At 35.7% G+C, this 27163-nt stretch overlaps 8 protein-coding genes, 1 non-coding gene and 3 pseudogenes across 14 annotated transcripts; 6 read left to right on the top strand and 6 right to left on the bottom strand.

Annotated features, from left to right (window-relative positions):
• The first annotated feature begins 270 nt into the window (after positions 1-270).
• Positions 271-1835, top strand: Y46H3C.7 (uncharacterized protein). Its single transcript, NM_001392481.1, has 2 exons — positions 271-1275; positions 1697-1835. The coding sequence occupies exons 1-2, from the start codon at positions 1045-1047 to the stop codon at positions 1730-1732; spliced, it is 267 nt and encodes an 88-aa protein (NP_001380010.1). The 5' UTR covers positions 271-1044; the 3' UTR covers positions 1733-1835.
• Positions 1798-3264, top strand: Y46H3C.5 (Btz domain-containing protein; the record flags this gene model as incomplete). The annotated part of the gene is made up of 6 exons (NM_071083.2): positions 1798-2433; positions 2523-2638; positions 2686-2775; positions 2823-2925; positions 2973-3058; positions 3106-3264. Exons 2-6 carry the CDS (start codon positions 2558-2560, stop codon positions 3262-3264), a joined length of 519 nt encoding a protein of 172 aa, NP_503484.1. The 5' UTR covers positions 1798-2433; positions 2523-2557.
• A 660-nt stretch (positions 3265-3924) lies between these two features.
• Positions 3925-3943, top strand: Y46H3C.9. The gene has a single exon (NR_068613.1). It is a non-coding gene; the product is annotated as an Unclassified non-coding RNA Y46H3C.9 (non-coding RNA).
• Positions 3944-4605: 662 nt separating this feature from the next.
• On the bottom strand, positions 4606-6798 carry Y46H3C.4 (annotated as a pseudogene). The gene is made up of 2 exons: positions 4868-6798; positions 4606-4820 (listed from the first exon to the last, which is right to left on the bottom strand). Coding segments are annotated over exons 1-2 (2146 nt in total).
• A 630-nt stretch (positions 6799-7428) lies between these two features.
• srh-5 (Serpentine Receptor, class H) lies at positions 7429-8665 on the bottom strand (the record flags this gene model as incomplete). Its single annotated transcript, NM_071081.1, has 5 exons — positions 7429-7607; positions 7701-7779; positions 7830-8063; positions 8111-8450; positions 8496-8665. The coding sequence occupies 5 exons, from the start codon at positions 8663-8665 to the stop codon at positions 7429-7431; spliced, it is 1002 nt and encodes a 333-aa protein (NP_503482.1).
• A 465-nt stretch (positions 8666-9130) lies between these two features.
• Positions 9131-11714, bottom strand: srh-3 (Serpentine Receptor, class H; the record flags this gene model as incomplete). Its single annotated transcript, NM_071080.2, has 5 exons — positions 9131-9385; positions 9996-10074; positions 10124-10357; positions 10417-10756; positions 11545-11714. The coding sequence occupies 5 exons, from the start codon at positions 11712-11714 to the stop codon at positions 9204-9206; spliced, it is 1005 nt and encodes a 334-aa protein (NP_503481.1). The 3' UTR covers positions 9131-9203.
• Positions 11715-13422: 1708 nt separating this feature from the next.
• Positions 13423-15085, top strand: srw-91 (G-protein coupled receptors family 1 profile domain-containing protein; the record flags this gene model as incomplete). The annotated part of the gene is made up of 8 exons (NM_071079.4): positions 13423-13505; positions 13702-13914; positions 13963-14241; positions 14288-14411; positions 14540-14643; positions 14692-14805; positions 14853-14976; positions 15023-15085. The coding sequence occupies 8 exons, from the start codon at positions 13423-13425 to the stop codon at positions 15083-15085; spliced, it is 1104 nt and encodes a 367-aa protein (NP_503480.3).
• An 879-nt stretch (positions 15086-15964) lies between these two features.
• On the top strand, positions 15965-17819 carry srw-98 (G-protein coupled receptors family 1 profile domain-containing protein; the record flags this gene model as incomplete). Of its 2 annotated transcripts, NM_071078.2 has the most annotated exons (5): positions 15965-16272; positions 16758-17036; positions 17085-17312; positions 17496-17739; positions 17781-17819. In NM_071078.2, the coding sequence occupies 5 exons, from the start codon at positions 15965-15967 to the stop codon at positions 17817-17819; spliced, it is 1098 nt and encodes a 365-aa protein (NP_503479.2). The 2 variants fall into 2 exon arrangements, with proteins under 2 accessions (NP_503479.2, NP_001300138.1); NM_001313209.1 differs by lacking the exon at positions 15965-16272 and having other exon boundaries at positions 16855-17036.
• Positions 17820-18679: 860 nt separating this feature from the next.
• On the top strand, positions 18680-20750 carry srw-96 (annotated as a pseudogene). The gene is made up of 8 exons: positions 18680-18780; positions 18830-19051; positions 19325-19604; positions 19655-19778; positions 19821-19924; positions 20356-20469; positions 20517-20648; positions 20694-20750. Coding segments are annotated over exons 1-8 (1134 nt in total).
• A 103-nt stretch (positions 20751-20853) lies between these two features.
• On the bottom strand, positions 20854-23320 carry irld-41 (annotated as a pseudogene). Its single transcript has 7 exons — positions 23291-23320; positions 23011-23244; positions 22199-22335; positions 21764-22154; positions 21646-21713; positions 21458-21602; positions 20854-20985 (listed from the first exon to the last, which is right to left on the bottom strand). Coding segments are annotated over exons 1-7 (1137 nt in total).
• A 211-nt stretch (positions 23321-23531) lies between these two features.
• Positions 23532-25777, bottom strand: irld-42 (Receptor L-domain domain-containing protein). The gene is made up of 7 exons (NM_071075.4): positions 25661-25777; positions 25381-25614; positions 25204-25340; positions 24758-25157; positions 24652-24716; positions 23831-23987; positions 23532-23787 (listed from the first exon to the last, which is right to left on the bottom strand). Exons 1-7 carry the CDS (start codon positions 25758-25760, stop codon positions 23663-23665), a joined length of 1218 nt encoding a protein of 405 aa, NP_503476.3. The 5' UTR covers positions 25761-25777; the 3' UTR covers positions 23532-23662.
• Positions 25778-26455: 678 nt separating this feature from the next.
• Positions 26456-27089, bottom strand: K04F1.8 (the record flags this gene model as incomplete). Of its 2 annotated transcripts, none has more annotated exons than NM_071074.2 (4): positions 26456-26597; positions 26642-26742; positions 26789-26882; positions 26941-27089. In NM_071074.2, the coding sequence occupies 4 exons, from the start codon at positions 27087-27089 to the stop codon at positions 26480-26482; spliced, it is 462 nt and encodes a 153-aa protein (NP_503475.1). The 2 variants fall into 2 exon arrangements, with proteins under 2 accessions (NP_503475.1, NP_001300139.1); NM_001313210.1 differs by having other exon boundaries at positions 26480-26597; positions 26941-26969.
• Positions 27090-27163: the final 74 nt, after the last annotated feature.

The raw sequence follows: 27163 nt of genomic DNA, 5'->3' as shown, positions 1-27163 counted from the left end.
TTGCATTAAACAATCTTTTTTACTGTTTTCTTTCAGGAAATTAACTAAAAATATACTTTACTGTGCTCGTTTTTGAGATTACGGCCAGGTACCCATTTACAGCCCGTGCGGACGTCTCCCCCTTCTTCCCTTCTTCCCACAGGCCCACAACGCCTCTTGCCTGCAACTCTCTAAAGGAGACGATCTGTAATGGTCTCCCTCTTGTCTGTGTCTCCGCCTCTATCACGCTCTCTCTTTCTTTTCTCAGGGGAAACGCCGGGTCTCCGTTCATCCAGCCTCCCAATTGTTTTTCTGTCATTCACTCCTTTTTGCTTATACCCCCTTCTTGTGAGTACATCCCACCCTGTAGATGTGCTCCTTGCTTGATAAACCAGGTCCGCAGTCCGATTTAGGGGCTCGTGTTCTGGAACAGTTAAGGAAACCATGCTCTGTTGTATTTAGCTGGTTTCGCTACTAGCACTCCTTTTTTGTCCTGAGTTGATCGTGTTTGAAGCGGATTTCCGATCTAAACTTGTATAAATTTAAAAAAAAACCTTTTTTCAACAAAAAAAAAAACAACAAAAACTTACAAAGAAAAGAGTTGAAATTCTTCGACTCTTCTCGACTTTTGCTCAATTTTCACTCAACTTCTAGAATAATTATTCTAGAAGAAGTACGCTTTCCAACTTTCCTTCTCTTTTTTCTCATCCCAATCCCTTCCCAAATCCCTGCACCTGTAATGTTATGCATGCTCCCCTTTGTCCCCCAACATGGATCGAACGATGGATGGATTCTCTGGAACTGTTACTGGAACAGTCTCTCGTGCTTCGGACAATCAATGGACACTGCTACATCCCTCTCTCTTTCCCCCTCCCCGTCTTTGTTGGAAAGTTATTACGAAACTTCTGAAATCAGAAGTTTCTCAATCATTTTCTCATTTAGTATCAAACTTCTAAAAACAGAAGTTTAAATATAACACCGCTAAGACAACTGTCTGAAACGGGAGATCGGAATTGAGGCTTAAACAGATCATACACCGTACTCAGAGGTAGCGAATAAAGGCTAATGACCAACATCATGCTAGTACTTCTGTTCCTAACGAACAATGAGAACCGATGTTGGGCCCATACTGCGATACGATCGGGCGGTTCTTGCTCTATGGAATACTTGGGTGATGATGTGCAGTTCTTACGGTGTAGAGCATCACATGAAGAAGCAACTCCTATTCTAACCTATCGCCACCACCTGCATAATCACCAAGCAACAGCAAGGAGCAGCAAAAGGACGACCGAGAACGTAAGATTAAAAAAAAAATTTTTAACATTTTTGATTCAAAAATTCAAAATTTAGTTCTCAAAAATCAAAGATTCCAAAAAATTGGAATCAATTTTTTTTGCCAAACCCAAATTTTTCTTTTAAAAAATCCTGAATAAAATTTCTGAAAATTCAGGATTTACAAAAAAGCCAAGAGCTAAAGATTTTAGTGTATTCATTCGGTCGGGTATTCCGGAATGGCATCCGGAATACCCCGACCAAATGAATCTCCCCCCGGCATTCTTCCCAGGAGGCCCAAAAGGCCTTCTGATGAAGTGGGTGGAGAGCTGACCGCGTGCTCTTCTACTTCCCAGGAGCAAACTTTTCGAATATGCGGCCCCATGTGTAGAACTTTCTTCTCAGAATCATTATTTCCGGTAATTATAAAAGTGCTTTTTTACAGAACAGAAGAAGAAGGAACGAACGACGACGGAAATAAGACATGGACAAAAGGTGGCGATAGTATGGAGTTGAATTGGAACGAGATCTCACTCAAAAGATCTCGAGCGACGATGGATCGGATGGAACGATGGATTCGAATGCGACGATCGGGATCGGCGGACGGGATGGATTCGGAATGGATTCGGGATGGATGAGGATGGATTCGGAATGGATTCGGGATGGATGAGGATGGATTCGGAATGGATTCGGGATGGGTCGGGATGGATAGGGATGGATAGGGATGGATAGGGATGGATCGCGATGGATCGGGATGGATTCGGGATGGGTGAGGATGAGTCGGGATGGATCGGTATGGATCGGTATGGATTGGGATGGATGGATCAGGATGGATGAATGGAATCGGGTGAAGGCGAGAACAACAACGACGACGACAACGACGACATCAACAAAGGACCGGGATGGATGAATCGAGAAAAAATTTAAACGATGCTTCAGAAAATCTAATTTTTACAGATCGACGCGACGACGAAGATCAGGATAGGTGGATCGGAATGGATCGTGATGGATCGGGATGGGTTGGGATGGGTCGGGATGGATCGGGATGGATGGAATCGGGTGATGGCGAGAACAACGACGACGACAACGACAACAACAACAAAGGAGTGACATGGTTGGATCGGGAGAAGGCGAGAGCAAGGACAAGGATGACAACGACAAGGACAACAAGGGATCGGAATGGTAAGGAAAGATTTAATTCTTCATTAATTATTAATTTAATTGAATTCATTTCATTTAATTCATGCTTCAGCTAAACTGAATTTTTACAGATCTACAATAAAAGCGACAACAACGAACAGGATGAATGGATCGGAATGGATCGAAATGGATCGGAATGGATCAGCAACGACGACGACGACGACGAGGACAACAAAAGACCGAAAGGGTGAGGAAAGATTTAAATTATGCTTCATCTAAACTGAATTTTTACAGATCGACGATCAAGTCGACGAAGGAGGATCGTGCCGGAAGGATCGGGACGAGAGGACGATGGAAAGAGGGAATCCGGAAACACAGAAAATGGTAAGGAAAGATTTGAATCATGCTTCAGCTAAACTGATTTTTTACAGATCTACAATAAAAGCGATAACAACGAACAGGATGAATGGATCGGAATGGATCGAAATGGATCAGCAACGACGTCGACGACGAGGACAACAAAAGACCGAAAGGGTGAGGAAAGATTTAAATTATGCTTCATCTAAACTGAATTTTTACAGATCGACGATCAAGTCGACGAAGGATGCCGAATGGATCGGGACCAGACGACGATGGTAAGATGATGAATTCCGGAAACACGAAAATAGTAACAAAAGATTCAAATGATGCTTCAGCTAAACTGATTTTTTACAGATTTACGATAAAAGCGGTGACGACGACGAACAGGGTGGATGGATCGGAATGGATCGGAATGGATCAGAATGGTTGGATCGGGAGAAGGCGAGAACCACGGCAACGACGACGACGACGAGGACAACAAAGGACCGGAATGGTAAGGAAAGATTTGAATGATGCTTCAGCTAAACTGATTGTTTACAGAATTACGAAGAAGACGACGACAAAGGATGGAACGGAACGAAATCAGGATACAACACTTTATAATTTATTTCACTTTTAATAAAAAAAACTCTTTTCACTTGATTTCAATGTGAACAATAAATCTTTCTCGATCTTGAAACCATGTTTTTCAGTTGTTTCTATTTTTTCTCCGTCACTCTTTCACGACTCTTTTTCGTGGAATTCGATTTTTTTTCGCCGGTAGATTTTTCCGCCGGTTCGAGTTTTTCCGCAAATAGATTTTTTCCGCCGATTCGAGTTTTTCCGCAAATAGATTTTTTCCGCCGGTTCGATTTCTTCCGCAAATAGATTTTTCCGCCGGTTCAATTTTTTCCGCAAGTAGATTTTTCCGCCGGTTCGAGTTTTTCCGCAAGTAGATTTTTCCGCCGCTTCGAGTTTTTCCGCAAGTAGATTTTTCCGCCGGTTTGAATTTTTCGGCAAGTAGGTTTTTTTCCGCCGGTTCGAGTTTTTCCGCAAGTAGAATTTCCAGCCGGTTTGAGTTTATCCGCAAGTAGTTGTTTCCGCCGGTAGATTTTTCCGCCGGTTCGTTGTTGCGGAAAAATTTTGCTGCGGTATAAACGGAAGATAATGGTACCTCATTATCTGTTTATGATTGTTGAATATAGTGTTTTAATACATGCATTTATTGATTAAATAGGCCGGATGGAGAGAGAGGAGATGGGTCACCTCTCACTCGCTCACTCGCTGATGTATAGAATGCATATATAATCAAGGGTAGAACACTAGAGGGCAGGCCAGATCGGTGACCTCTATTACAAGACAGATAGGAAATGCGATAGTAATAATAGAGGGAATAGTAAACAATAGAACTGAACTATACGTTCACAGTGGAAAAATTTTGCTGCGGAGAAAAATCGCCGCGAAAAAAATTTTGCTGCGGAAAAATTGCGGAAAAAGAAAAACCTTGCCAAAATTACAAAAAATAAATTTTGGATTTCTGGAAGTATTTTCATAGAAATGAATTGGAATATTTTTTTAAAGATTATCCGTGAGTTTCTGGACCTAGAAATTTGATTCTAGGCGCCCCAAGGGCATTTTGTTTCCAATTTATTTTTTACAAAATTACAAAAAAAAATTTTGGATTTCTGGAAGTATTTTCATAGAAATGAATTGGAATATTTTTTTAAAGATTATCCGTGAGTTTCTGGACCTAGAAATTTGATTCTAGGCGCCCCACAGGGAATTTTGTTTCCAATTTATTTTTTACAGGCATATACCTTGCCAAAATTACAAAAAAAATTTTTTGGATTTCTGGAAGCATTTTCAATATTTATAAACTAACCGCTTCCCACACTACCATTGTCCGATCCCTCTTTCTCGCCGACGTCATCAGCACTCTCGCCGCCAGACATGTCGTAGAGCTTGTTGTTCTTCTTCTTCTTCGGCTCAGCCTTCTTTGCTGGAGCCTCCACAGCTGGCTTTTTTGCAGCTCTTCTTTCTGCACGTGGCTTTGGCTTTCTTATGACTTCTTCATCAGAAGTGACGCCAACCTAAAAAAAAATATTGGAAATGATATAAACTACAAGGAAAAACTTACATCGTCGTCACAATCGGCTTGCCACGCCAGCTTCTTTGGCTCTTTCTTGACGCGTTCCCGCTTTGGCTGCGTCATCTTTTCATACTTTGCCTTGGTTGCGGCATCAAACCGCGGCTCGATACGATGTCCGTCCTTGGATGGGAGGACTTCCGGGCACACATTCTTCGTGGATCCACGTCCGCTCTTTGCGTCTGCAGCAAGCTTCTTGACGGCATTCTCGAGCATAGCATCTTGATCACCCCTCTCGCGAGCCTCTTGCTTGTCCAACTCGGAAAGGAAGTTGTCCAGATCCTCATGCCAAAGATCTTGCCAGGTCTTCTTCTTCAGCACTCGAAGCTCTGTCATCTTCTCCTCCGATTCATTGATGAGCTTGTTAGTCTCTTCTTCCGAAACGTCGAGGATAGTCATTCCGAAAAGGTACTCGTAGCCTGATAGCTTGGTTTCAACGGCCTTCGCAGCAGAGGAAACGCCTTCGTCATCTTCGACGGCGACAGTAGCTAGATCATCTTCGTCCATTTCTCCAGATTCACGAAGCTTGAGCTTTTGCTCCTCCTTCCACTTCTTCACTGGATCAGCATCAAAACCCATTTTGATCAAATCATCGACAATGGCTACCTTCTTCTTGTTCTCGAATACAATCTCTTTGTTGATCTTGGCGAGGATGAAACGAGCCTGGTTAGTGAGACGCTTGCTCTGAGCCTGAAGAACTTCGAGGAGGTACTCCTTTCTCTGCAGGTACTTCTCTTGGCGGCTATCGTAGAACTCTTGAGTAATTGCCTCTGGCGAAGTGGACGTGCGAAGACATCCGGCAGCATCGAAAAGCACCATGGAGCTCATGCAGATGACAGATTGGAGCTGGAGCACTTGATGAAGATCCTGCTTGCGCTCCAATTCACGAAGTTTTCCTGGCACCAGCTTCACGACGAATTTGACAGTTGTATCTGTGTGATACTCCTGGTAGTCCACGATAACAGGCGGTTTCTTCTCGTCCGAGCTCTCCATCAATCCCTCCAAAACCTTCTCTTTGTAATCTTGAGTTCACTGTTTGATTGGCAACTCGGTGATCTCAATGGTGTTGTCATCAAGCACAGCAACTTCACCATAGCATGCAAATCGACGCGGGTCGATTTGAATGATCTTTCCGCGGAAGTTCTTGTACCATGGAGCTAAGGCTTTCTGCGGCTCGCCGGCGATAAGACGCTTGATGTTCTTGACCAGTTCACGTGGATTGTAATTAGGGATGTTCGTGCGCCATCCTGTATCGATCCCTTGAGCTCCATTGACGAGAACCATTGGACTAATTGGACAATACCACTCTGGCTCAATTCGCTGATTTTCTTCATAAAGAAAACGCAGAACATTATCATCGTGAGACGGGAAGAGTGTACGAGTGACTGGCGACAGTTGAGTAAAGATGTACTGAGCTGAAGCACTGTCCTTTCCACCCTGAAGACGAGTACCGAACATTCCGATTGGAAGAAGCAGTTGATGTTGTTGGATCCAACGTAATCCTGGGCGAGATGCACAATTGTTGTCATAAGCGACTGTTCTCCGTGATGGTAAGCAGACATATCAGCGACACCTCCGGCCAATTGAGCCACTTTGACCCCATGCTTGTCTGATCTCTTGAAGCACGCGAAGAGAACCTTCCGTTGTCCTGGCTTGAAACCATCCACAAGACATGGAATTGAACGCTCGTTGTCGAGATTCGAGAAGAGCACCAATTCACGATTGACGAAATCCTTGAAAGTGACGAATCGAGTGTCCTTGTCGTAGAGATATTCTTCAGCAAGTCCCTGCTGCTTTCTGTCTTTCTTCTCCCGCATCCACTTCGAGAGCCAGTCCTTTCTCTCCTCACTCTTCTTCTTCGAAAACACCATGTCGATAGCGTCAGCTCCATTGTACTTGAAGCGGATACGATGACGATCCATGCGTATATTGGCCAAGAGTGTTCAAGTAAGGAGATGTTTGCAAGAATTTGAAGCGTTTGGTTAATTGGAAAGTGTCTTTGGGAATCTATTCCGATATTTTTGAATATGTTCATATTCTGAATCGGATCTTTTTGCTTGTTCATGATTGGTACCTTGGTGTGATTGCCCCAACTGTTTACTATGTCATGAATGTTCCAGTAAGAAGATTTTACCAAAAATTTGTCGAATTTGGGTTCTTAGCAAAATAATCTGTTTGAAACGAAGGGACTCCTTTTACAGTCTTGAAAGATTAGCAGAATCTAATGTGTTTATTACTGGACCATCACCCTTTTTGTTTTTTACCGAATTTATGTTTCTCGCTTGGTTTTTCATCTGAAAAATGTCTATTAAAGAGCCCAGAAGAAACGTTTACTTGGTCAAGTGTAACTGGAACACTATATTTGATCAGTAGTTTGTATGCTGTTTTGATTGTTCTTCCAATAAGAGTCTCACGAATAAGCTCAAGCAGATCATATTTCTAAATTTTCATTTAAGCGCATGTAATTAAACTGATCACAAAATTAGCACAAAATGTTTTATTCAAGCATTCTTGATGAATGAAGTTTTAAAGTTTTCAGATTTTTCAGATTTTCAGAGTGCATTTGTTAGACTATATGCTGAAACAGTAGATACGGCTTCGAGTTGACGGACGGGGAGCATTTTTCGTATTGTCTGTCGTAGTAGATTATTTGTTAAGAACATGGTTACTGTAGATGCTGCTCCGTGCTCTTGAATGATCATCAAAAGAATGTAGGGAATGTATGGGAACTCTGAAAAATCAAAAAAAGAATTTAAAAAAAACCACTGGGTCTCATATATTTAAACAATTTTCCTTAACCCAACTCTCAAATATTGACACTTACGTGATAACTCGACAACAACCGAAATTGCACCCAAAAATATCAAAACAGGACATAGAATACATATTATATGCACTGTGATCTGAAATTTTCTGATTTCGCCTTGTTTTCCTCACAGAAACCAAAACCCACTGTTAGTATCAGACTATGCAAAAAGTTTCTGTGTAGAGCTGCTGTTTTTACGGATAATTTGATTTTCACCGAATTCAAATATCGAATCGTCGCAGTAAATGCGGAGAAAGACGATGAAAAACACATAACTGTTCCGATTCCACAAATTAAATAAAATATCTTGAAAATATTGGAATCAAAGTTCATGAAAAAACAATTATCACACCACATGTACCCCGAAAATGTGCCAAATCTCTGAACTTGCACTCTTGTTTCGCTGAGTACTTTGTAGAATTCCCTACCTGCTCCATTTTCATTTTATAAGATTTTTGATACTTCAAGTCTGGATAGATTAAAATTGCAAACAGTGTTATCAGAAGCGCACCGATATAAAATCCAAATTTAGTAATGGTCACCAACTTTTTTAGACGGGAATTCTCGTTTTGAAAAATCACAACTGCTTCCATCCGGTAAAGGAAAAGTTGTTGAGCCGAGATTCCAGTGTATACGAAGCAGACAAAAAGTAATTGAAATAAAATAGGAGCATACTCAGCAAGAGGACTATTTGAGCACATTATGGGAATTGGTAGGATTATCGTCACCTTCCATATCGTGCCCATGTGGAGTTCCAGAAGTAGTCCGCTGAGCAATATAACTCATTATAATAACTAACTGAAACGAACTTACGAAAATACATGAGCCACCAGGTAATTTCGATATTTGCTAAAATGAACCGGACTTTTGAATATTAATATCCAAAATGCTACTATATAAATTGGCACCGAGATCGATGTTGAAATAATGTGAAGCGTTGAAAAACCGGAAGGTTGCTCGAAATCGCAAGATTTGTTGAGCATGTTTTTGACTCAATGTGAGGTAAATTTTCCGAAAAATTCAGGGAAAACCAACAGGTGCAAAGTAGAAAAAAGTTGAGAGACCTCATGACTAACCTGATTTGTTTTTCAATTTATTGTCGCTCCTGCATATTTGATCAAATTAAAGATCAAAATGTTAATTTGAAAATTTAAATGGCGGCATCTTTTCAAGCTTGATCTTTGAACACTGAGAAACTGAAACTTTGCTCGTGGTAAATGAGCAGCCGACTCCAATCTAGGCCCCATTGTCTGCATCTCTCGAGTGGGCTACTCATGCTCGCTGGCTGGCCTAAATTAAATATCCGGGGACTAGAAAACTTCGTTTGAAAACTCAAAAAATGGCCTAACCAAAATGCGGACGAGGAAAAAATCCTCGGCCGTGTAGTTCTCTTGAAGTGTTCTGTTTCAATTTTATTATTTTATGCAGATTTTGCTTCGATGAAAGTATTGAATAAAACGTTTATTGATCGTATTTCATTTTTTTTAAATCGCCGAAAATCTAATAAAAATTAGAAAAATATCAAACAACCACCGTAGATCGATTTGCAGTACTATTGTCAGCCGTGACTGTCCCATTCTCGCACTTGAACAATTTTTTGACAGCTCCTCTCAGTAAGTTATTTGTCATGAACATGATGACGGTAGATGCAGCACCATGTTCTTGTATGATTAGTGTGAGGATGAATGGGAAATAGCGAAAATCTGCAATTTTTCAAGTATATGTGTGAATTTTTGGGAATTTTCAGTTTTTTTCCGAGCATTCGATAAATATTCTTTGTGATGTATCAATTTATAGTCCATTTTCTTCAAGACATATGAACTCTTGACATTTTAATAGATGAAATCTCAAACGAAAACATATAATTTGCTGATTTGCCCTTTCACGAACATCAACATGCCGGAAGTTTTTAGAGGAATTTTTTATAAGACGGAAACACTTAAAACGGTGCCTTTTTGAAATTTTTCCCCCGTTTTTTCTTGATATTTTTATATGAGTTTGCTTACTTCTCAAAATAAATGTAGGAACATTCATAGGATTTGTGCAATTTTGCCGATTATAATTGACAGTCTAAAATTTCCAAAAAAAATTTGCAAAACCGGCAATTTTTCAGCAACTGTCGTTTTTCCGGCAAATCGGCAAATTCAAATTTTGTCGGTTTGCCAACTTGCCGAAAGTTTTCGATTCCGGCAATTTGCCACTTTGCCCGAAGAAATTATTTTCCGCCCACCCCTACATACTTCAAGAGAGACTTATTTTGGAATGTTTTTGGAAATTCCACTTTCCGCTGAAATAAAAAATTTTACAACTCACTACTCAAACTGATCATAACATTAATTGCCGATAAAACGCCTAGCAGGGGTAACACAATGCAAACGACATGAACACCTGCCTGCAATTCACAAGAATTCAAAAAATTTCTAAAAATTTATTCAATCTACCGCCAACGAGAGACTCATTAAATAGTTCCGATGTGTCGCTTTTGTTTTAGCAGTGAGCCTTAAGCTAACACTTTTCAATGCTTCAACTGTTACATGAAAAGCAATACCACCAGTGGTACCACCCAAGACCACGGCGATTCCGGCAACGATAAAGAAGACATAGAAGATTTTCGAACTAAAATTCATGAAGAAACAGTTGTCACACCACATATACGGCTTGAACGTTCCGAATCTCTTGAAAATTATTTTTAGCAAACAAAAAAAACAAAGAGACTTTAAACTCAAAAACTCACCTTTTCCATTTGAATTTTATAATCTCTTTGGTTCTTCAGATCTGGATAAATCAATATTGTGAGAATGAGCACAAAGACAATGCTCATATAAAATGCATATTTCAAATATTTTGTCACTTTTCGAAGTGTTGACTGTTCTGATCTGTGTACGATTACAGCCTCCATTCGGTGAACAAAAAGTGATATAGCTGAAGCTCCAGTATACGCGAAGCATGCGGGAAGGAGTTGAAATACATTTGGAGCATATTCAGATGCAAAGGTGTTGGAGCACATTACTGGAACCGGTAGGACAATTGTTACTTTCCATAGGACACCCATAACAATGTCGAGAAGGAATCCTCTGAAAAAATTAAAGTTGGGGTACCGAAATCTGGGAAACATTTTTAAATGACTCAAAATTTTCCCCTGCTTCCGAATATCTATGTGAAAAAAATCAACAAAAAAATTCCCTGATTTTATATTTGAGTTTTTCGCGATTTTCATTTGCGTACTCATTAGATTTTTCAAATGCGCGCCTAAATAAATTCTCCTTGGAGCGCATTTGCCCCATTCGATTTTCTCCATTAATTTTTATTCCTTTCAGTTTTCAGTTATTTTTATTCATTTTTGTTCTAGCAAAATGTTCACATGACTCGAAAGAATACATTTTTTGAAAAAACCCATAAAATACCACAAAAATGAATGAAAATAGCTGAAAACTGAAAGAAATAAAAATTGACGGAGAAAATCGGATGGGGCAAATGCGCTCCAAAGAGAATTTATTTAGGCGCGCATTTGAAAAATCTCATGGGTACGCAAATGAAAATCGCGATTTCAAGCTTAAATATAAAATCAGGGAAATTTTTATTAATTTTTTCACATAGATAATCAAAATCAGGGGAAAATTTGGAGTCATTTAAAAATATTTCCCAGATTTCCCCACCGTTAAACGCAAAAAATAATGGCGCCCAGATTTTTTGTTCATTTTTCAGGAGCATTTTCAACAAATTATTTGGAGAACGCCCTTCAAAATTTAATTTTTAAGCTTGCCAAGAAACCCAATATTTGAGAGCCGGAATATTTTGGAGAGAAAATTCAAACGCAAAAAAAAACGATGGTTGAGACAAGTTTCTTTTTTTTTAAACTTACGAAAAAATGTGCGCCATCAATAAATTTCTATATTTACTGAAATGTTTTGGTGTTTTAAAAATTAGAACAAAAAATCCAATCGCGTATACAATAATAGACAATGTTAGGGCAATGTAATGAATAATCATAAAATCGAATGGTTCCTCAAAATAACAAGTTTCATTTAGCATTGCTTCAAGATATGCAACCTTGATTTATGTATTAAACGGAGTGTGTTTTATCGAACTAGGAAAAAGTAAAATCAGAAAATCATTTATTACTGCTGACAACGATGCAGGTGAATTTTTAAAAGTGACCAGAACAACTCGTCAGTCATCAAAAATCGATGTCTTGTCACAATTGAAGAATGATTCAATGTCGCTTTTGAGCTTTGCTTCCAATAACACGCAATGATTTTCGAGTTAATATAATTTTGAAAATTGAAAAACAGATTAAGGCACGACGTATGCAAGTAATTTTAATAGAATTTCTCAGCAACCCACAAATGTTCCAGCTTATTAAGATATCATCGTTTATTTTGTAGCCTGGCATATTTCTACATTAAAATAACCAGATTTTTTTGTGATATTTTGGTATTGCAAATTGACATGCCTGACTGTTCAATTGTAAAACTTATAGTTCTGCATTTTACCGAGAAATGAAGATATTGGTGTAGACTTCAATGCTTTCCACCAAATCATGAATTATCAAAAATGTTTCTACTGCACCAACAAATTCAATAACCATTCGAATCAGTCGTTGAGAGGCCTCTTTAGCTTTTTTCAGAGTTTAATCCGGGAGATAACATGCTTCATGATTTGTATTTAACAGGACAATTGCCGACCAGCAATTCTAAAAGATGGGCTAGTGTAATATGTTCTCTCAATATTTTTTTAAAACTTATGTGATCAGGTATAGACCATGTTTTCTGTATCTGAAAATAACTTTTAATTTACACCGAACAAGTGAAAAAGAGCTCAAAAATTCTCAATTTTTTTTCAATATTTGACTGATTTTTTCCGCAACTTTGTACTTTTAGACTATTTTAGCACTTTTTCAGGTGTTCCAAGTCAATGAGATTTTTTTCAAATAGAGAAAATATATTTCTATATTCTATCACAAAAGTCTAAAGGTGGAGTAGCGCCAATGGGGATTTTGTCCAAATACACTTATGATGATCCAAAAAGACCAAATATCATAATAAAACACTCCAAAAAAATTTAGATTTTTCTTAATTTCCTGTCAAAGTTTTGGCAAATTGACAATTTTCAAAAAAAATATGAGTTTTTGAGAAAATCCAAAGCAATTTCGCATGTTTTTGCCGACTTCCAAAATTATGAGTGGCAAAACTGAGTACTTGCCACTTTTTGATAGTAAATAAAATTTTCAAAATTTTTTTTGAAATGTTTTATTATGATATTCGGTCAATTTGAGACCATAGGAGTGGTTTTTAACAATTTCCCCACTGGTGCTACTCAACCGTTAATGCAAAATATTGGGAGAACATGCCACACCGCCTCATTCTATAGAATTGCCGACCGGCAATTGCCTTACGATTTAACACTGTAATTTTTAACTGTATTTAAGAGGGACGACTTGAAAGCACAATAGAAATCGAGTTTAAATTTTTGTAGTATATTACTTTTTTAAAATTGCTTTTAACAAAATACCAAACCGACGAGTCCAATTGTTATCTATAATTATCGCTGTTTTCGTCTCACCACGCATTCCAGACACAAATCGTTTTGAGTCACAAGAAGCGGGTTTTACATAGCAATTATGATGTTAGTTCTATGTAAAATCGGAAATGAGAATTCTGTTATGTAGTTATTCTTAAAAAATATTTTGCTTTGAGATTGATTTTTTTTTGAAAATTTTATAAATTATTTCAAATCTGAAATGCTTTCTATAAACATTACACAAAACTTATTTCCCAGTTTTCACAATGACGAACGGTTATTAATATTCTATTCTTTTATAGCGTAAGTTTAAAAATTTGGTCGGAGCAGGGGTGCACGGCAAATGCCGAAATTACCAATTGCCGAAAATTCCCGATACCGGGAATTGCCGGAAATTTGGAATTCCGGCAATTGCCGAAATTGCCGATTGCCGGAAAGCCGCGCATCTCTGGTTTGAAGGAATTTGCCTTAAAATTACACAATTATAAATTCTTTTCAGAAAACTCTCAAGAATTAGTATCCATGTCGAATTTTGGTTATCTATTTTTGGAGGAATTCTAACAATATTTCATTTTTTAGTACTTACGAGAAAGGCGATGAAATCAACCTCAATAATATCACTGATGATTAGTGTCGCTATCTGTGATTTTTTATCAATGATTGTATCAATAAGCTCGAAAGATATGATTTTGAACTTTTATGGGTCAGACTGGTAAGCCTTTCAGATTTAGCGGAATCATATAAAACTTTTTGCATCTAGCACACCGCCAAACTCCTTTCTAACGTTTCAAATCTTTTGGGTCTTAATGTCCATCCGTGATGGTGTGGTGAGATGCTCAACTTGGCTTACAGTCCTGATGGCACTTATTCGGTTTTTGGTTTCAAAATATGCGTCTGAAGTTCGATATCAAAAAATGTCAATGTTCATCTTCGGATTCAAGTCTTCTGCGTTTAGTGTTTTTATCAGTTCACTGATGTCTTCTTGTTTTTATCTTTGTATAAAATTTGTCGAAATTGGAACTTGGACTCCTGCAAATTGGTAATAATTTGACAACTTTATAACAAAAAAAAGTTAGCAATTTCAGCTGCACAAATATTCCACTAGACTCTCAATTTCCACTCTACGAACAACGGGTTTCGGATTTGTTCTCTCTTTATGATGGCGCACCTGTTCAGATTTTTCAATTTATAAATGGAATATTTTCGAAGGTAAATAAGTTATTTATAGTTATTTTATCACCCGCCTGCCAGCCTACAAGTCTAGAAAAAAGGGAAGGTCACGTAGGCAGGCAGGCATGCTAGAACTCACACCTAAACACATGCCATACACTTTTTAGTTGATTCCATGTATCATATTGCCTCTTCTAACTACTCTACTAGTCGTGGAGTTGAAGCGAACCGAGAAGAGTAGAATATCTTCGAGTGTGCTTTACAAGAACAAGTGAGTCTACATACTCATTTATTAATTAATTTGAACTCAAACTTCCAGCACTGAAAAAACTACAAATTTAGTAATTATCATGACATTTTCTATTTTCTTGGCCTCACTGCCAACCGGTATTGCCACAGTTTTTCAGGTCATCTATAGCGATTTGGGATTTTTGTCAGTTTGCTAGAAGTCATGCATTTAAACTCATAATTATTTCTCAGATTTATTTATATCAATGTGGATGCAATCTGTGATACTCTACTGCTTTGGAATGCTTCTACAAATTGTTTCATATGCTTTTTAATGTCTTCCCAGTACCGTAATACTGCCAAAAAATTGTTGAAGGTGTGTTCATGAAAATATTTTTTAACATATAACTAAAGCTTGGCAGATAAAAGTTCACGTTAACAATAACCATTTAATTGGCACACCATTACGAAGGACTACAACTTAATTTTTTATGTTTTTTTTGAATGAACTTATACTAATTTGCAAAAAAAGTTTGTTTAATACGTTATTAAAAATAATACAACCATTATTATTTTTTTGGTTTGAAAACTGGTTTTACTGTGGATGTCTACAAAGTACAAACAACGCGAATAGAATATAACTGCAAACTTTGAAAATTTAACATTTATTGTCAGGAAAGGAAACACATTTTATAAGGAAGTAGGCAACATCAATAGGCATTTCTTCAACAATACAGAAAATTAGCGAACTTTGGAGGAAATCTTTAGCAAAAGAGCAAGTATGTAGAGCAGAGCTGAATGTAGTTTCGGTTTTTTTGGAATATTCTGTAAAACATTTTTTTAAAAACATTACTTCACTTTTATCGGTTTTTGACTTTTCTCCACACTGGCTTACTTCGACGATTTTTGATTTCTAAAATATTTTGCCTATTTTCCAATTCACTATGTCATCTTGAGGCTTTGATTTAATTATATCGTGAATAACGAGATTTCACATCACAAAACACAAAAGCCTTTTTGTTTTTTTAAACACAAAAAAAGACAACTGAAAATAAATCGGACCCGTTTTTATTTTTGCTACTTGTCTCACTCTACCTAATTCTATACTTTGAAAATTCTAAAACATTATTTAATTTTGACAGATCAGACTTTAAACACTTTTCAGCCTTTCAATAAAAAAATTCTCAAAGATTTCAGATTTCCGTTTCAGGAACAGCCGTGAAATAATTTTTAAAAAACTGAGTCACAGCTTTTCGACTTTGCTTCGTTTTTTTTTTCTGACAGCCACTCATTAACTCAATTTCTCTTGTTCATTTTTGCTCAGACTCCCATATTTCCTGTCTTTCAGTTTCAATTTAGAATCTATGGAAACCACTACATCCATTTACGACCATGCTTCTAGTTTATTTCCAAATTCTGACAGCAAAATGGCACTTTATCAATTGATGTTGACACTGGAAAAGTTTGCCCGACCTAGTCTCAAATTACAATATTATTTGTCCTTTTTTGGTATTGTTTTAACAATTCTTCACTTTATTATACTGACTCGTAGAACCATGATGATTTCCTCGATAATATCAATTATGATAGGAATTGCTCTATGTGATTTTGTCGCCATGATAGCTACAATTGTGTCGTCGGGCATGTTTTTCGATGAAGAAGGAACTGATTGGTGAATGATAAATTGATAATTCGTGAAGCGAGCACAAAACTAGGACATAGCTGTTTAGAAATTCGTGTCTGCGGAAATTGAAAAAAAATGGGGTTGAAATTTCCATCCCGTGAGAAACAAATTAATGAGGATCTTTGGAGTTTTCAACGTCAGATCACATATCCCTACCTTCGACCCCTACAATGTTTTAATACAAATAATTCAAATAAAATTAAAACATAAAAAATGTCGAAAAACATGTTTTTTTTGGTCGACTTCCAAAATTATGAGTGGCAAAAACTGAGTAATTCCCACTTTTTGACAGTAAATAAAAAATTTCAAAAAATTTTCAATAAGTTTTATCATGATAATCGATTATTTTGGGACCATAGGAGTGGTTTTTAACAATTTCCCCACTGGCTTTAATCGCGATCTAAAAACTTCCGGAAAAAAATCAAGAAATTTTCGACGTAAAAAAATTTAGTTTGCAAATGTTTTTTATTCAGCACTCCCCCTGTGTCACTTATTCTATACCAAATCTTCTGGATATTCGTAGTTGTCAGGGATTTCGTACGCCGATCTTCCACATGGCTTGGTGTTTTTATGGCGCTTGTCAGGCTTATGATGATCAAATTTGGAGCCGGTCTGAGATTTCAAAAATGTTCGAAACCCGCATTTGGATTTGCTGTTATTTTTTGGTGCTTTGTCTTTAGTTCAATGCTTTCTTCGTTTTACTATTTTCGATATAATATTATTGAAAAAGGGTCATGGGGCCCAAAAGATTAGTTCGTTAATTTTTCTGCTCCTCTTAAACAAAAAAAAATTGTTTTTAGCTGTACAGGCATCCCCTTAACTACTAGTGCTACAATTCACACTCAGGAACTATCTCAATTATTTACAATGAATGACGAATTTTTTGGGAAATCATATATGTTTGTGAATGGAATTGTTTCAAAGATAATTCCTTGCATCCTTCTGCCTTTTCTAACAGTTTTGCTGATTGTGGAACTTCAGAAGGCAGAGCAATTACGGAAAATTTCCAGCATGACAAAGAGAATTAGGTTTGTGGGATTTTTTTTCAATGAGTCATTTCTGATTGGATTTGCAAAAAAAAACGAATTCATGAGCAGAGTTTGTTTTCGTGATTTTAAAACTCGCATAGCCGAAAGTTAGAATTTATCTAAATTATATACTATAGGCAATTTGATAAACTTTCAAAAAAAAAACCAGCAAACTTTTTTCAGCTCAGAAAAAACCACTGGCCTTGTTATCTTTATGACTGTCTCATTTTTTGTCCTGGAACTTCCCATTGGAATTTCACTAATCTTTCAAGTGTCCTATACCGATTTTGGGTATTTATATCTGGCCACTTATATCAATCACGTTTGTAATTCGATTTTCATAATTAATGCGACAAGCCATGGAGTCTTGTGTTTTTTCATGTCGACGCAGTATAGACTGACGGTGGCTCAAATTTTGAAAATAAAGGTGACAGAGGAATGCTTTCAAGTAACAGAGTATTATTTCAGAACAACCAAGTCACGACAGTTCACAGTGTACAAATGTAAAAGTGAATTAATTACTATTCTAGTGAACTTTGGGTCGATGATTAATCATATGCCGCTGGAAATTATATTGTGAAGGCAAAAGTCTCTACTTTGAAAGATCTTTGAAAGTGATGTGTGTTTCAAAAACTACATACATTTAATAAAGATATTTACTTTTTTCTAGTTTGCCATTTTCACGAGTTACGCTGAAATCGGTAATTATGCAGAGTGGTATACAGAATTTTTCTAAATTGTATGATGCATTTGAGCGAGATAACAGTTGAGAGATTGCTGGAAACGAGGCTTTCCATATTTAATTTCTTTTTGTTTCTAAACCAGAGCTCTGCGGTATTTTTTCGGCAAACGTAAACAACTGCTTACTTCATACATGACAACCCAACTTTTTTTATCCATAAATGTGTTCTATCCAAAAAAGCATTAGTCTTGTCGAAAAACTTTTTAAAAAAACCTCAAATAGTGCCTGAAAGTTACCGTGTGCCAAACATGTGCCGTAAAAGTTTTTCGGCAAAAAACAATTTTCAGGCACCATTTGAGGCTTTTAGAAGTTTTTTAAAACAAAAATAACTGTTGTTTTTAAATAGAAAAAAACCTTTTTCTACATTCTATATTAATTTTAGAGCAAAAAAGTTGGTTTGCCGAAAAAATGCCGCACATCCTTGTTCTTAACGCAATAACTTTCACACTTTCTCAGAAAATATTTTAACAAATGCTCAAAATAGAGAAAATGCTATAAATAGTGTACATCTAAAGCCAAATTTATTTTTGTGTTCATTTTTTCCAAATATTCGTTTCCAATTAAGTCGTTTAACTACGTTTTTTATATTTAATTTTTTTCCACAAGAATAATTTTTGTATTTGGTATGGAAGCAACAACCTCTGTATATCAACATGCTTCATTTTTGTTTCCAAGTTACGATGACTCTACACGGCTTCTTCTCCAAGAAGTCTACACATTTTTCAGGTAATTCATCACTGTTGTGTAAATATGAGCTGACTAGTTTTTCTCACAGGAATACGGGAAAACTTAGCATTGACTTTCAGTTTTATGTAGCTATATGTGGAACATTTTTAATCTCTTTCCACTTGTTTGTATTAACTAGAAAAGGAATGATGACGTCGTCTGTGATATCTATCATGATTGGCATAGCGATATTTGATATGGTGGTGATGGTTGAAACTATTGTCACGTCGGCGAATAGTAATTTGTTTTTTTCAAGAGAGGGCACGGATTGGTAGGTTTCTTTAGAATTTTATCGCGAAAACCACTAACTTTGATAACCTAAACTGAACATATGTATTTTATACATAGGTATCTTAAATTTCATCCCTTATAAAAACCATCATATATACATATATAATCAACACACTTGAGATGAACTCTTGCTGGGTTTGTCTCGTTTTATAAATTTATTTTCTCATCAAACCTTAAATTGTACTACCTTTTAATGTATTACCTTTTGGCTCTTAGTGTTGAAAATAAATCAAATCAAATCAACAAACTTCAGTGAACCTCCAGTGTCTTACCTAGCCCTCTACATCGCCTGGGTCACATTAGTATGGTGTGATTTGGTACGCCGGTCATCTGTTTGGCTAGCTATTTTACTTGCATCAATTCGGCTGCTATCTTTAAAATTTCCCTTTAGCAATAAATGTCGGCAGATGGGCAAACCCAGTTTTGGATTTAAATCTGTCATTGCTAGTTTTTTTATTGAGTTGCCCGTTTTCTTCCTTCTTCTATTTCCGGTACGATATTTTGCAAATGGGTACATGGGAGCCGAGGCCACAGTGAGCAAAAAAGAAAATAAAATGTATCGACTTAATTTTCAAATTTTCAGTTGTAAAGGAACACCTTTGAATTCGACGTTTCCTGTGTTCGATCAAAGATTATCCTCTTTGTTTACAGTTTACGATGGAGTTTTGGGAAAAGCTTACATGTTGGCCAGCGGGACGGTTACTAAAGTAAGTAGAATTTGAACAAAAATTTTCCTGGAATATGTTCAGATAATTCCATGCGTCATGTTGCCGGTTCTCACAATTCTTCTAATTCTCGAGCTAAGGAAAGCAGAAAAGAAAAGAAGTGAACAAAACTTTGCAAAGAGATCGTCGTGAGTTTTGAAAACTGATGAAATGTTTTAGCTATGTATTTATGTAGAACTTTTTAAAATCTACTATTACTGGTATAAAACAAATCTAATAGTAAGTAGACAGAATAAAACAACTGTTCATTAGAATTCCCGTTTGAATCTTTTTCTACGGAATTTTCTGAATTTGGCAGGAAATTCAAGTTTTCGCTGAAAACTTTTCGGCGGGATATTGAATTTTTATGAGAAAAATAGACGAGAAACTAAACTTTTTGGAGAAAAAATTTTGATGGGAAGTTCCCAATTTTACGGTAAATTAAAACATTTTTAATGAAAAATTTTGGCTGCAAATTCATACTTTTCCATTTTTTAGAAAAATGTTGACAAAAATTGAAGTTCGCAATGAACATCTACGTCATTCAAATGGTAAACTCATAAACACTAATCTGTTTCAGAACGGAGAGAACCACAGGTTTGGTGCTTTTTATGGCAATTTCCTTCACAGTCCTTGAACTCCCGATGGGATTCGTTTATCTTGTTCAAGTCAAGCATACTGATCTGGGTTTCATGTTTGTTTATTTCTAATTTTTAACACATAAACGTTGCCATCTTTCAGCTGGTGGGGAACATTTGTGTACCACATCTGCAATGCAATTCTCACTGTGAACATTATAAGTCACTGTATTATATGCTACATAATGTCAGGTCAATATAAAGCGACTGTACGGAGAATTTTGAAAATTAAGACGTACGATTTGGGGCTGGAAAATGTTTGCTTATACAATTTTTTTAGGTCAATTACCCATGAGCAGCATGAACAAACAAGGTCCTCCCAAATGCGACAATGAAATTATGATAATAAAGATATTTAACGGTATTATAAACTTGTGTCACATCAACCCATTTTGTCATATATGTATGATCTGTTTACTTTTATTGAATTTGTGAGAATTCACGGAAGAAATAATTCACATCAAATTTGCATTACAACAAATTGTTTAGGAGGAACGAGCACATCACAAATATCAAGCACAAATTACATACTTGTACGCTGAAGTTGTCGCGTTCTTCCGTAGGAGGAAAATCTAAAAGTTAATCATATGTTAAAGGCGGAATAGCACTAGTGGGGGTGTTGTCTAAATGCACTTATAATGATCTAAAGCAACCAAATATCACAATAAAACAATCCAAAAAATTTTAGACTTTTCATAATTTCCGCTCAAAGTTTTGGCAAATTGCCAAAATTTTGAAAAGTACGAGCTTTAGAGGAAATTTAAATAAATGTCGCATGTTTCGCCCCCTACAATGTTTTAATAAAAATAATTTAAACAAAATTAAAAAGTGAAAAATGTCGAACAAATTTTTTTTGGTCGACTTCCAAAATTATGAGTTGCAAAAACTGAGTAATTGCCACTTTTTGACAGTAAATAAAAAATTTTCAAAAAATGTTTGAAAAGTTTTTTCATGATATCTTGCCATTGTGGGACCAAAGGAGTGGTTTTTAACAGTTTCCGTACTGGCGCTACTCCACCTTTAACAGTAGTCAAATTCACTTACAACAATCAAGGCCATCAAAAGTTGCACAATACTTGACAGTTTTGTTGTAAAAGTCCATATAAGGATCAACAATGTTTGGCAACGACTTAAGCTTCTCATTGACATTATGGAGTTCTATCCAAAATGGAGTTCTGAGTTGTATACCCTGAAATCGTAAGCTTTCATTTTGCAGATTTATTTCTGAATACCTTTAACCTTGGCATTACAATGGTTTCTAGTACCGAATTATGTGTAACAGATAATAGTGGAAACCCATCTGAATCCACAAAATGGTCAAAATATCTTAGGTAACTGTTAATTTCTCACGTATCAAATTGATTCCATATTCCCAATTGCTTGAAAAGTTAAGTGATCTTGGTTTTCCTGGTATCCATAGTCTCCCCAATAAAAATTGCATATTTTTCAATTTATAAAAAAAATCCTCATCCTCCTCTTCAATTGTTACATTTCCACAAACAATAACGCAACCAGAGTCCATATTTTTCAGGGTCAATTCTTCAAATTGACAGACTTTGCCACTCGAAATAGAATCACCGGTGAAATTGCAAAAATGGCGTGGCAATGTTTTCATATAAAGATTTCTGTTAATTATGAAATTTGTCGCTTCAGCAATTGACAAACACAATTCAATGGGCATATTATAGATATTCATGATGATTTGTTGATCAGAATTGTTTGGGAGTATCGAGGAAAAATTCTAGAACGTTTTCACATTAGATGTTGCTCAGGACCAGTAGTCACCTTTAAATTAGGTAAATTCAACAATTTCATGTCGTTATTGTAGTTGATATCAATGTGACAATAACACCTGGTCAAATTCGTCATTCCAATTTCAGTCATTAAGTTGTTTTCTTCCCAAAGAAATGTTCCGTTTAAATCTAGAATAATTTAATTGAGATTCAATTGATTTGACATTTTAGTAATCTTTTTCTCTATACATAGCTAACCACTTTGCTATAGAAAAATGACTTAAAATTGTTAGGAAAATAACCGAATTTGATAATTAAACTTCTTGAAAACATCTCAAAAGACAAGTTATGGCGGCTCAAAAAATGACCTAAAATTAGTTAAAGTTTTAGATTTGACAAAACTTCCCAATGTCGCACATTTGGTAAAATTTGTTCACTTCTGGTGATCCATTGGCCTAAATCTACCTAAATTGAGTTGAAAACGCAAGATAACTTGTATGCCCAAAATTAGACGGTGATTTCAAAAAAGTTAGTTTCCAACCGTGACGACATTGACAAGTCGGTCAAATTTCAAATTTTACCTAATTGTTGGTTTTTTATTTGAGCAGCCCTAACTTTTGAAATTCGGTTTTTTCGAGACAATTTTCCGTCATAAATTAAAATTTTTAAAAATTTAATCATTCAATTTTATTAAATTTAATAAATTTTCATAAAAACATTCCGACTACACCACCATTTAAGTATCACTAAAACTTTTGAGCCAGAGCTCTGGAGAGCTCTGCAGAGGAAAAACACATTACATAAAAATTATGAAATTTTTTTAAATAAAAATTTCAAATTTTAATTTTACCAAATAAAACTTACCACATTCAATTGTCTCCAAATCAGAGAAAAAATGTCCATTGGATAGACTTGTGCTAACAACTTTCAATGACCCGAACAACACTCTCATATTTTTGAAAGTCAAGGCCAATTTTTCTTCTGTCACATCTATAGTTTCATCTAGCACTAGGTTTGCACATACAGTACTACAATTCGTCGGAAAAGAATTTATGGTTTCGGAGGTGACCGGGTTTCCCAAGAATATACATTTCGCGTCTAAAAATAAAAAAAGTTTCAGTTGTTTGAAAAACGATGTTCTCACCACAATTTGTAGATAAAAAATCTGAAATTGTAACCTTGGTTATGGTAAATAAAGCTAAAGAGATAAAAAGTTTAATCATCACAAGAGCCCCGAATTTGATTTAAAAAGTGTGCGTAGCAACTTGCAAGCAGGTGAATAACTTGAGTTATATAATTTTTCCATAATAACTTCAGAGTTTTCAATTATTTATCACAAGCTCAAAACGATTGAGCAAAATAATTTTTGTAAAATGAAACGGAGAAACAGTATGTATTAAATTTTATTGTGAAAACATTTTGACGGGTAGCACTTTTAAAATAGAAAACAATACTTTCAGGTAATGGTTATAGTAAGAATTTAAAAAAACCATATTAGAAAGCTTCAATGTTAATTTTAACAAATGAAATGCACAAAAATCATGAAAATAATTGTTTGAAAACATCCATGTAGTGAGAAAGCAGAATTGTCCCTGCCACTGGTTGGAAAATTTCTGCTTGGAACATTTGGCACCTTATCTTCTGAATCATAACGCATATCTATAATTTATATGATGCTGCTTACCACAATGAACTCCAGCAATTTGAGTACTGTATAGGACAGTTCTACCGTAGATATCAGTAAAAGGACTGCACACATTAGGTTGTTTGAAAATAAATGCTTCCAATTCGTCTTCAATTAGTGCAAAATATAACCATTCTTGAATTGTTGAGCGCACTCGCTGAGAATATTTTGATTTAACGTTTCGTTAAAATTAAATTTTGAATACTCTTGTATTTTAAAGATAAACTGAATTTTTCTTTTCTCTTTTGTTAATAATTTAAAATTTACGAAAGCTTGAAATTTCGACTTCGGGTTTAAATTTATCGCAGCCAGTTTATGTTTGTTTATTACTTTTTTGAATTTGTTGCAGATTCTTTGCCAATAAATATTACAAGTTTGGTAACAGAAAAATCTTCACAGAGAAAATTGCGAAAAAAATTTGCATGTGTGGTTTTTCTTCTTTTTTTCTCTCTACCTCCCCCCGCTCAGCCTGAGCCTAAGCCTAAGCCTAGCCTGGCCTAAGCTAAACCTGAGCCTAAGACTTAGCCTAAACCTAACCCTAAACCCGAGCCTAAGCTTAAACCTACGCCTAAGCCTAAACCTGTGCCTAAGCCTAAAATAAGCCTAAACCTAAGCTGTCAGCTAGGGCAATTTTTACAGTTTCCAATTTAGCTTGAAAATCATTATTAATAGATCAAAATGAAAAGAGCAGATTATGAATCTTCTGAAAGATAACGTTATGAATGAAAAAGTCAATTAACCAAATTAGAAAAATTATTATAAGCTCTAAATTTATCATTAAAATGGAATTCAAGCTAAAATAAAGCTCAAACGTATCTTACCTTTATACTTGGTAGAGTAAAGTTCAAAACAAAATGATTCGACAACATTTCTATGGCTGGCTTATCTGAAAAAACATTACTAACTTGACATATAATCTTAACTCACTGTCCAATGTAACCACGTATTCTAAACTGCTGAGAAAGTCAACTTGAGTTAAGTTAACATTAAAAATCTTTAAACTTCCAAATAAATACTTCATCGACTTCAACTTGTATACAAACTCTTCATCACCAGCTTCTATCGTAATATTCCCAGAAACTCGAACACAATTCGATGTCATATTTCTTAAAGTTGTGGCGTCTATGCCGAATTGGCACACCTTTTCTCCAGATATAAAGTCGGATGTGATTGGGCAAAATGTTTTTGGCAAATCTCCCATGTAAAGGTTCGAGTTTTGAATGAAGTTTGATATTTCTTGTATGGAAATGCAAAAGTTAGAAGGCATACTGTATATTACCATTTCAATTTGTCTTTGGGTAGAATTAGAGTTTATTGAAGAAAAGTTCTGAAAGTTATTCAATATTATAATTTGAAAAAAATACCAAAAGTACCCTTAAGTTCGGTAAGTTCATCCATTTCATGTTACTGTTGTAATTCACATCAAAATTGCAAAAACACGTAGTTAAACTGGTCATACCAATTTCTATCATATTTTGGTTCTCATCCCACATAAAAACTCCATTGGAATCTGAAATCATGATTTTCAAGATTCTTTTATTGCAACCTACCACATTCTATAACTTTCAATCCGGCAAGAAACCTTCCACTTGTATAATTTGTGCGGTACACATGCAGAGACCCATAGAGGACTTTTATATTTTTGAATAACAAAGTCATTTTATCTTGAGAAATGTCTGTGCTATCATCTATAAGTAAGTTGGCGCAAACTGTGCTGCAACCTGTTGGGAATGATGCTTTAGTTTTAGAGTTCAAATGCTCTTCCAGAAAATTGCACCGGCTTTCTGAAATTACTGTGCCCATTCAATTGCTAAGTGAACGATCATTTACCGCAGTGTGAATCGAAAAATTCGGAGATATCAGCTTGGGTTGCTGTCAAAGATATAATATTAAAGAAAATCAATACTTGGTGGCAAAAAATTTGCAGCATGTTTAGGAAATAAAACTGCCACCACATTATTCAATATCTTTACTGATATCAGTTAGAGTGCACATAAAAACTGCATATTGGTTTGATTAAAACTTTTTTCTGTGTAAATACGAGAGCTGAATAAAATTTCCCCTAGTACTTAAATCTATCAATTGAATTTTTTTTTTGAATGAAAGCTAACACTATTTCTTAATGTTCACTTTCAATGTTTTTCAGAACGTTTACAAGTAGGTAAATAATCTGGGAGATTTTCGGAAAATTTTAAATTTTTTTGAAAAAAATCTGAAAATTCTTGGACCGAGTGGAGTGAAAAAATTTTCAGATTTTTTTCAAAAAAATTAAAATTTTCCAAAAATCTCCCAGATTATTTACCTACATGTAAACGTTCTGAAAACATTGAAAGTTTACAAAAAAATCTTGGAGCAATTCTACAAGCCTCCAAAGTAGTGAAAAAATGCACTGAAACAGTTTCAGATCGATGCTAGAGTTTTTGAGAGTGGAGCTTTGCCGAGCCGCTTAAAATTTTGCAGTGACACATCCTTGTGGAACACTTTCAAATGACACATGTCTCGTTTTGAAGTCTGACGGTAAACTAAAAAGTTTTCCTTGTAAGCCTAAGCCTATGCCTAAGACAAAGCCTAAACCTAATCCTTTCCTTGTGTAATGCATGTACATAAACAATCATAGTAAAATAATATTAAAATTTTTTATTGTGGGGCTTATATGTACTTGTTAGTTTTTTTGTGATACTTATATGAGTAAAATTTCCTCCGGATCAGATCTGTAGTTACGATTCCCACGTTGGTTAATTCAATATCCAATGTTCTATGAATCCACCTAAAATTTCGAAATTTTAGATCTTCAAAACATCTGAACCATACCCATGTCTAATTGGAATTGATCCAATATCAACTTTTAAAAATCTATTCTTGCCATCGTCCGAACAATTGTGCAGGATTGTAATGAAAAGTTCGTAATACATCTGAAATGATTTTTTAATTCTAATTTGAAAAAAAAAACAGACTTACATCCAGGAATCCGTCTCCATCTTCTTCGGCATATGCTTCATAGTAGTGAGGAGAAATTGACTCAATTGGTGGAATTCGGGAAATTGTGTCGTCGCTGAAATACTCTACTTAAAATAAAAATAGTTTTTTGGGATCATTTCATCTCAACTTACACAAAGGTGTCCAATTCCTTAATCTTCATTTGATACCTGAGGCTAGACTTGTTGCAAAGCAGTCTTCCTCTAAAAAGGAACTTTGTCAAAAGAGTTTGTACGCTCAAAAAACAGCAAAGCAATATCAGGAAAGTCTTGAAAAATTCCATTTTTAAGAAAATGGAAAAATCATGGGAAACTTAAACTTTATATCTCGCTACAAATCGAATTATAGATCATGCAT

The sequence above is a fragment of the Caenorhabditis elegans genome, chromosome V (genome assembly GCF_000002985.6).
Source record: "Caenorhabditis elegans chromosome V".
In the NCBI taxonomy this organism is placed as follows: Eukaryota; Metazoa; Nematoda; class Chromadorea; order Rhabditida; family Rhabditidae; genus Caenorhabditis; species Caenorhabditis elegans.
The sequence above is the reverse complement of the archived record's forward strand: the minus strand, read 5'-3'. Positions and strand labels throughout refer to the sequence as shown.